We start from the raw sequence: 9592 nt of genomic DNA, 5'->3' as shown, positions 1-9592 counted from the left end.
ATAGCTAGTAGGAATAGGATGCCACTTTCCACTTCAAGACTTAGAGCCAAACAGCCTCCAGCCATCATACAATGCTGCCCGTTCCCATCACTTTGCGGCCCTATCGTATCGTAGCGTTGCTGAAATGTCGTGTTCTAGGTTTTGGAATGGACACATCATAGATAAACAGGGAGTCGACGAAGCGGGTTTCCTAAATGTTTTAGAGCTATCGAAATATTGGAATGCCATTCAGTATGTTCTGATATTGCTAGAGTGGGACCGTTTATGCTTACGTGTTCTGCATCTCCTCATTTGTTATAGCAACCCCATTTGCATCTGAAAATGTTTTTAGTATTTTGTTGTCTGATTGTTTTTATATGCGGCTTGTTGCACTGAAAAGTTAGCCATATCACTGATATCAACTGTTACCTACCAGTAACACTATACTCTCTAACAAATCATGTGAATTCGGAGCTGATTTATTGTCTGTGCTTGTTTCTTCAGGATGTTGCTTATAAACCAGAGGAAATGTTTACCAAGACACATAAATGTGAGTCAGATGCTGGTGCTGATGTTGTTGGAGTTTGTGAAAGGTAAAAAAAAAAACTTTGGGACTCGATCCAGTTGATAGGTTGTCATCATCATTCGTCAATATTTCTGGGAGGGATTCCAATTGGCAGGTCTTCGTAATCACAGACCCACCATTTCAGTTTTAGACAGCTATAATCTGTGTTGTAGCACTTTTGGTGCGAGTTTATTACAATAGTATAACCCTTGCCGTATACATTTGTGTAGCATATACCATTTACTCTCATGGCCATTCATATCGTCAGACTTTCCCTCGATTTCTGCATCCTTCTTTATACATATTTTCAATGTCGTATAAACTAATGATGTCTATTTCATGAATATGGCTAGGTTATGGGATCAGAACGGTCACGTAATTGAGCAGACAGAGGTGAAACGCACTGGCCTTTGTCATCCTTATTTTATTATCTCAGTGTCTTGAGTAGTAGCATTATTGAACCAAACAGTTTTTGACCAAATAAACCGCGGATCTGATGGCTTTGGGGCTTTTCCCCCCTTTTTCTTCCTCGCCTACGCATAGCTTTGGTCTTATATGACTTGCTAGGTGCCGGTGTGTTTTTGTGTTCGTGTGTTGGTGTTGGCTGTGTGCATCCTAGCTATGCAGAGGCCGGGTGTGTGCTCATAGTGTTTGTATCCTCTTGATGCTCCATTTTGAACCAATAAAATCCACCCTTTATTGATTTTTTTTTGAGAAAAATAAAGGCACATATGAAGTTCTTTTCAACGTGCGTGTGCAATGAATGCATCTGCATGTCATATACTTGTTTAGGGCATGTTTGGTTGCTGTCGTGAACAGTTCCTGCATCGCATACACTTCTCAACCCAGCCTGGTTGAGCTAAAACAGGCCCTAATACACCATCTGCAAGTTGTTTGGTTGCCTGCATGTAGTATCCCTGCATTAGGTAATACGCAAGTGCACTTTGTTTGGTTGCCTGCATTGGCCCGAGCGGCACATGAACACGGTGTTTGGTTGCATACGGCCTACATGTTGTGCTTACCTTGTACCCTAGTTGGTGAGCTTACCCACACCTAGCACACCAACGCCACAGCACAGCAATGGCGATGAACTGGGCGAAGATGATGAAGTTCTTCAGCTTCAGCCCAAACTGACGATCCACCTTGACAACTCCAACCTTGCCACTGTCAACATTACTGTCGTGCTTTCGCACCCACTCGGAGTAAGCTTGTTCTGCTGCTTGCCTAGTCTTGAACCCTCTATGGGTGCTGTTGCTATACGATGCCACTTGCGCACTGGCTTCTTCCCATGAACTATAAACCCCTGGGACCTTACCGATGAACATGGCATACCACTTGCCCTAGCAATGCACAAGAGCAAGAGTTGAAGCAGCAAATCAATGGAGCACACAAGTAGCAAGCAAAGTAGCACACAAACAACAATGGAGCAGAAAAGAAGTAAAGCATGCATGCATGATCATACGTCATAGCAAGTTCTTCCTAGCACTACCTTGGTGTTAACCTACCACCACATCCAAAAGAGGGTGCGTCCTACCACCGCAAGTTCACCATCAGCGTGAGGGGTTAGTATATACCACCTCACCAAAATATACAGACCATCAAATAGTTTTTGAGCCCTAGCTACACAAAATGTACGTCGTCATCGTCATCATCGTCGTCGTCGCCATCCCCGTCGGGGATCATGCACGCTCACAGGCAGCACTACTCTAGTAGTAGTGCTTGCCCAGCCAGCTCCTGAGCCATAGCACCCTGTGAGCATCGGCCATGGCAACGAACCCAACACCCTGGGCCTTGTTGTCAAGCAGGTGGCTGAGAGCTGCCATGAGAGCCTCGTCGTTGAAGCCACCCTGGGTCATGACAGCCCATACAGGTCAGGGTGGACGCCGAGGGGCTTGCACTCCCTGATGGCTGTTGCCACCTCCTTCATCGCCTCAGTCATGCTGCAAAAGACATTGATCTACTCCATCAGGCCTCCTCTCTTCCTCTTCCTATCATGGACGGGCTCAAATGGCTTGTCGAAGGGCTTCGCAGTGGGCTTGTCAGGGCCATCAAGGACCTCGACGTCCGGGGTCCTAGGGAAGTCTGGCATGGGAGAACCAAGAGGCTCCCCCGAGCCCATGGCATGCTTCCCAGTTGCCAGCCCGAAGGAGAAGATGTGTTGCATCTGGCTGTAGTTCTGTATGGGTGTGTTAAGGAACTCAGCGTCCCTTGGGTGGTCCTAAAAATGAAACACAAGTGTTGTTAGTTGCGATTAGGAGTAGGCAATGGTGGACAGTATGAAAAGGAAGAGGGTTGTGAGCTAACCGCGACATGGTCGGCGTAGTGCTCTGCCTCCAGAACTATGGAGCAAGTGTTGTCATCCCATGAGGCGCCGCTCAGATCTCTCAGCTTGGACACTTGGATCCATCGACTTCTCCACTTCCTCAGGTGGTTGTACACCTGGGTGGCAGACACCTCTTGCCCACAGGACTCAAACACATGCTTCGCAACGGTGTTCAAGTGCACCTCCTTGAAGCCCTTGTCAGTCCTAACTCCACTAGAGATGAGCTCACACATCTTGTTCAACACGAACGTGGACATGAACGGCTGCCACTTCATGTTGTTCGACCTACCATCCTTCTTTGCCTTTGCTGCTGCTAGCTTGAGTGCAGCGGCAGCAACAGCAGCAGTAGTTGGCTCAACGAGCACTACTAGCACATAGAGGGAATCAGACGCGAACACCTCTCAATCAGGTGCCATCTCGGACATAGGCTGCGAGTCCTCGACAAACGAAGGAGCAAACTGGCTGTCGGACATGACAAGGGCCTGACTAAGATCTTGCGTCTGCGTGGTCATGTCCTACAATCGTAGCACGCATTGACAGTAAGCATAGCACACAACATACCGGACAATCCATGAAAGCAGAAGCATACATGTGCATGGTTCATCACTATCATAGTAAGCACATGCTTCATCGCTGACAATCTATGAGCAGGAACATACATCTACAACAAATAGCATGCTACAAATGGACCACCAATAGCTACAAATCACAGATCTAAGCACGAATCAACACAAGCACAAGGTTCAACTTCAAACTCTACTACTAATCTAGCCTACCACATGCTTGAACATCTAGCCCTACCACAAATCGCAACCGCACCATAGCAATCAACCATATCAGCTCACAGATCAGACCACTAATGAACCATGCATCTAGATCAAACCCTAGCTGCAGCTCAGATCTAGCAAGAAGGAACAGAGAGAAAGGGGGATTGAACTCACAGAGGCCATGACTGCAGCTCGAGGACGATGGGGGACGATCGTGGAAGATCAACGCCGGCCGGTGAAGTGCGCCGACGCCGTGGACCGCCGGTCGATGAAGATGCGCCGCTTACCTGCTCGTCGGTGCCGATGCGCGTCGGCGGGAAAGCTCGAACGGAGGGAGAATGGTGGCGGGAGTTGGGGCGGTGAGGGAGGGGCTAAATAGGGGTGGACTCGGCGGGAGGTGAGCCGAAATCCTCCGGCCGAGTTTTCAGCGACGCGGGCGAGCTCGCGCCATCTCCCCTGCTCGCGCGAGGGGAGAAGCGTGTGGCCCTCCCCTGCCTCGCCCGAGCCAGGCTCACGAGCTACTGCCGATTCGGGCGTTTCCCCTGGGCCTGGCCTGGATGTGCTTTAAGTTCCGTGCGATGCAGGCCGCACAGTGAACGCAGGCAACCAAACGGGCCACTTTCTTCCCGCGCGGGCTAGGCTGGGCCTAATGCGGGCAACAAAAACACGCCCTTAGTTTGTGTTATTGTATTTTACATGTAGCTATGATCTATTATCTCATGATTCTAATGTTTCCTCTCTTTTTCACGGTAAATCTAATGTTTCCTCTACACTTTGCATTGCACTAGCCGGTTTGTTGTCCATGTGGGCCTCATCGCCGTGTTGGTTCGTCTTGCGGATCAATTTGTGAGTTAACAAATTGTTTTTTAGCATTCCTGCATTTTCAGTATAACATTGTGTCACACCTTTCACATGCATCTTTCTTGCAGTTGATAAAATGATTAAAGGCAAAGCTAATACGGCTCACTGTGTACGTTTTCCAGGTGATTGGTATGGGCATTAATTGTGAGATATCTTTTGTAATATTTACAAATATTGTCTTAAGAACTCCACCTGTTGAGTTTGAATTGGCACGATATCCTAATATCTTGTACTTCTTATTTCGGTCTGACACGGTCATAGTACTTTCTTTTCCTTTGCTAACATCATCAAGTAGGCAGTTCACATTTTGGGGATTAATGGTGATCTGGTAGGAGCTTGTACCCTACCAGGCCTGGGACGTAAGCAGTAAGGGAAGGAGGGGGTTGGGCGAGGCGATGAGCGGCCGCGCCGGCGGCTGGGCGCCATCGCGGGAGGTGAAGATGGCGGCAGCGGCGCAAGAGGCAGGGGCGGCTAGGGTTCCGGCTCCTCTGGGAGCCGGGCAATAGAGATAATATTCTTATTGCTTAATCTCAAAAAGAGTCTTACAGCATATATTTATAACCTAGATAACTTGCATATGAATTAACCTAAGATAACTTGTGGACTAAGATTGCCCAGTGGGCCTTCTACGGCCATAAGCCAGGCCGGTCATAACATCTCTCCCCACCTGCACAAACAGCTCGTCCTCGAGCTGAAAGTCTGGATAGTGTTGGCGGAACTCATCACGCTGCTCCCAAGTGGCCTCGTCCTCCGGAAGTCCAGCCCACTGAATCAGCATGTACCACACCCCGCGACGGAGTTGGGCCTTCAAGACCTTCTCCGGTCCCGGAAGGATGCGCCGTCGAAGGTGGGAGGCAGCGCCGAAGGGGCTGCAGGTGGCTCCCCACGGAAAGGCTTCAGCAGCCCCACATGGAAGACGTCGTGAATGCGGGCACCGGCAAGAAGCTGAAGGCGGTAAGTCACCTTCCCGATGCGCTCCAAGACAGGAAAAGGCCCGGCATAAAGAGGGCCCAGCTTGCGCTTCACGCGCGGGTCCAGTGACTGCTTAGAGCGGTGAAGAAGACGCAGCCACACCCAATCTCCCACCGCGAACTCCGCCTCGCGATGGTGGTCGTCGTAGTAGTGCTTGGCCAGCTGCTGAGCCTGAAGAAGGCGTTGCCGGACTTCGGCCAACATCTCGTCCCGGCGCCGCAGAAGCTCACCCGCCACCTCTGTCCGAGCCGTGGCCGAATCAACCGGAATGATGGCCGGGGGCGGTCGGCCATAGACCACCTCAAAAGGAGTGGCGCGCAGGGCGGAGTGGAAGGAGGTGTTGTAGCAGTACTCCGCCCATGAGAGCCAGTCCACCCAAGCGCGAGGATGATCACCTGTGACACAACGCAAATACATGGCAATCACCTTGTTGACAACCTCGGACTGGCCGTCCGTCTGAGGATGGAAGGCCGTGCTCAGGCGGGGTTTCACGCCCGCCAACCGGAAGAGATCGCGCCAGACATGGCCGGTGAACACCGGGTCCCGATCACTGACGATCGAAGAAGCCAGGCCGGTCATAACATGATCTAGTTTATTTATTTATTTTTAAGTAGAATCTTGGAGAGTATATGCTCATGCCAAATTTATATGCTGTTCACACCATTCCATGTTTTTTTTATCATTATTCGGGTCAAAATTTGAGTAAATCTGTGTATCACTGTATCTCCATTGCTTATAAACAGGTATCATGTTTTCGAAATTGGGACAAGGTCAACTGGGTACAGCATCAGAGTACAAGTAAAGAAAGGCTCTTCTGTAACGGTAGACACTAAAATTCTGCACTGTTACTTGTAAGGCTAGTATAGAATACAGACTCTTGAAGAAATTATCATGATTATGTACATGCTGACAATATGTTGGCACGAATAGGCACAAGCAAAATACAATCCTCCTGATGATGATATTATATTTTTCACATGCCTTTGGTAACTGGAGTTCTATCAAGTCTGGGAGCCTTGGCTCACTGCGCTTTCATTGTTCGATCTTGTACCCCTTTAAGGACTAATATTCTCAATATTCTATTTATTTATCAAATCAAAGTATCGTCCAAAGGACTACTTTTCTGTTCTTATATCTGGTTTGCTGTTTTCAACTTCGAGTATGCAAAGCAGTTATGCAACAGCAGTACGCCTTTAACAATTTGACATTACACTGCAGGAGGTTATTGTTAGTCCAGAGAATAAAACAGTTGTTTCTAAAGATAACTTTCTGAGGGTAAATCTCATTGGTGACTATGTTGGTCACGATAGTATGCCAACATTTGAAGACTTCTATCTTGTGACTCCACGGGAGGTATTCAGCAAATTATGATACATGTATTTCTCTCACGTGCCTTCATAATTTCCTTCTATATCTGAAATATTGAAGGCTGGTGGTGACGGTCAACCGCAAGTTCTTGGCGATGAGTTTTCCAGGTGGAAGCTGTTGGAGAGAGTCCGGTTTACATTAGATGGACTTGAGTGCAACAAGATTGGTGTTGGGTATGAAGCTTACAGAAACCAGCCTAACCTCTGTGGATCACCATTTGGGAGCTGTTTGTACAATCAGCTTTGGAATTTCAAGGAGGTAAGGTTGTGCATTAGCAAGTGTTAAGTTTTCTTTTGCAAGGATAAGTGTCGAGCTTCTTGTTCCTGAAGCACAATCTGCTAATATTGTAACTGTTTAGTCTTGAGTTTTTATTTCACCATTTTTTTTCAGTCTGACGACAATCGAATATACAGAAACCAAGAGCCCCAGTATATTGTGCAGGGAAGATTTGATAGGATCAACCAACACCCGGTTATATTCCCACCATTTATTCTTGAGTCCTGTTTTTATGCTAGCATTGGATAAAGCATTTGATACATACCCATCACAGAATGCAGGAGCTCATTCGTTCTCTATTGGAATCACAGAAAGTCTGAATACTAATTTGCTGATAGAGCTGAGTGCTGATGATATAAATTATGTATACCAGAGGTACTGATAATAATTACGCAATTTTATTTTGCATTTACCTTGCACTGATTTGTCAATTTCAGGAGTCCAGGGAAAATAATTGACATTAATGTCCCTACATTTGAAGCCTTAAGCCAAGTTGGTACTTCCAAGGTCACAATTAAGAACATTGGCAAACTGGAAGCTTCATATAGCTTGACGGTATGCATCGCCAAGGAAATTATAATTTTCTTTGCACGGAAGCAATACCTTTTGATATATTTGTAGACAATACTACCTTTTGATAGTTCATTAATTGCATTAATTTTCTTTTCTACTAAGAAGATGATAGGTGCATGTATTGATTTCCTACCCATCATCCTTGTTGTCCTTGCATGAATAACCTTTCTATTCCCTGAATACCCACATGGACGCGCCCACATCGTTCGACTGGGATATATTTGACACATAAAGCGATTGGTTTAATAATGTAATAGATGATTTACTTAGCCTCCTCAGTTTTCCTGAACTCTGATGACTGCCTTACTCTTTTTACAGTTCGACTGCTTAAGTGGCATCAGTTATGTGGAGGTATATTTATTGCGGTCTCGGTATTTTCTCTTTTTATTTGATTGACGAGCTGCAACACTTCATTTCAGTTAATTATTCATCAGCACAGTTCCCTGCTTTGGTTATTTGCTCATTCAGTTTCTTCTCATGAAACCTGACCGCAGGAGCAATTTCATTTGCAGGAGCAATTCTTCATCATCAAACCTGGCCAAGTGGTTATCCGCTCATTCTATTTGCGTTCCTCATCAGACCAAGCATCAAAATATCGCTGCTCGGGTGAGTTAGAAACCAAAGACAGCTCATCATTGTCCTTAAATCCAAAGTCCTGTTTTAGGAATTAACATGGGATTTGTTTGTGGTGGATTGCAGCTATTTTGAAAGCGTCAGATTTCAGTGAACTTGACAGAGCAGAATGCCAGTTCTCGACTACAGCCACCGTTCTTGACAATGGAACACAGGTTCTGAAATGTTTGTTCCCTTGTAGTGATCCTGTTAGGATTCATTAGCTTTTGTTTCCTGTTAAAACAAGCGCAGGGAGATAGTTAGAGTTGCCTACAATGTTTCATCCCAATCTTTGATGTCAGTGTATCTCTTGCCTTGATAAACTTTTGTCAGAGTATCACAGATCTGTGTTTTCGCACGATCCAGATCCCCTTTTTACCATGACAAATAATTGTGTTGTGCTGTTCCAATCTCTGAGCTACATACATTGCTTACTGCCCTTAAAACCCATGTAGATCGGCCCACCGAAGCAGCATAAGAAGGGTGGCATCAGGGGTTTCATCGAAGCCATCGAAACCTTGTGGCGCAACACATGGGACAGCGTGATCGATTTCTTCACCGGCAGATCATGCAGGTAATAATGTTTTCGGTAGTAATTCGGATCCGGCTGTGCCTCTTACTCTTTCTGATCATTTTAGCTCATCTATCTATTCCACTCCCTCTGAAACAGCACCAAGTGCACGAGCTTCTTGGACCTGAGCTGCCACATCCAGTACATATGCATCGGCTGGCTCGTCATGTTCGGCCTGCTGCTCACCACGCTACCCGCTGGTCCGTAAACATTTTGTTTCGTCAGGTGGCTATTTTTCTTCATGTTCACGGCGCCAATGCTCATTTTCTCCGTGTTTTTGGCGTTGCAGTCGCGGTGCTGCTGTGGCTGCTCCACCAGAAGGGCATCTTCGACCCGCTGTACGACTACTGGGAGGACGTGTTCGGGCCACCGGAGGACGCGCACCCGAAGCACCGGGGAGGCCGAGGCCACCACGCGCACGCCCACACCCACCACCACCACCACCACCACAGCAAGCACCCGCACGCGCACAAGAAGCATAGCAGCGGGGCGGCCGGGCAGCAGCAGCACCACCATCACCACCACGTCCTCCACAGGCAGGGCGGCAAGCCGGACGACGTCGAGCAGCACCGGCATGCAGCAGCGCTCGGCGTGCAGCACAGGGACGCCGGGCACAAGCACCACCGGCATGGCAAGGCGCCGCAGAGGGAGAGGGAGAGGGCACAAGACCGTGAGCGCGAGCACCGCCACCACCACTCTCGGGCGGCGTAGAAGATGGTTGTGAT

The 9592-nt window shown here is 47.8% G+C and overlaps 1 protein-coding gene across 2 annotated transcripts in view; it reads left to right on the top strand.

Annotated features, from left to right (window-relative positions):
• Window positions 1-9586, top strand: part of LOC119302540 (protein HAPLESS 2-A-like) — a 10459-nt gene extending 873 nt beyond the window's left edge. The window contains exons 2-17 of one of the 2 annotated variants that reach the window (XM_037579572.1): window positions 484-572; window positions 898-937; window positions 4423-4480; window positions 4564-4624; window positions 6211-6289; window positions 6686-6820; window positions 6896-7093; window positions 7226-7306; window positions 7386-7486; window positions 7549-7666; window positions 8003-8035; window positions 8179-8290; window positions 8384-8472; window positions 8752-8870; window positions 8967-9067; window positions 9157-9586. In XM_037579572.1, the coding sequence (XP_037435469.1) occupies window positions 484-572; window positions 898-937; window positions 4423-4480; window positions 4564-4624; window positions 6211-6289; window positions 6686-6820; window positions 6896-7093; window positions 7226-7306; window positions 7386-7486; window positions 7549-7666; window positions 8003-8035; window positions 8179-8290; window positions 8384-8472; window positions 8752-8870; window positions 8967-9067; window positions 9157-9578 (1836 nt within the window). In that variant the 3' untranslated portion in view covers window positions 9579-9586. The remainder of the gene's footprint in view (window positions 1-483; window positions 573-897; window positions 938-4422; window positions 4481-4563; window positions 4625-6210; window positions 6290-6685; window positions 6821-6895; window positions 7094-7225; window positions 7307-7385; window positions 7487-7548; window positions 7667-8002; window positions 8036-8178; window positions 8291-8383; window positions 8473-8751; window positions 8871-8966; window positions 9068-9156) is intronic. The other variant, XM_037579573.1, reaches the window with a different exon arrangement.
• The last annotated feature ends 6 nt before the right edge of the window (window positions 9587-9592 follow it).

Source organism: Triticum dicoccoides, chromosome 5A, assembly GCF_002162155.2.
Source record: "Triticum dicoccoides isolate Atlit2015 ecotype Zavitan chromosome 5A, WEW_v2.0, whole genome shotgun sequence".
NCBI classification, from domain to species: Eukaryota; Viridiplantae; Streptophyta; class Magnoliopsida; order Poales; family Poaceae; genus Triticum; species Triticum dicoccoides.
This window is presented reverse-complemented; position numbering and strand designations above follow the sequence as displayed.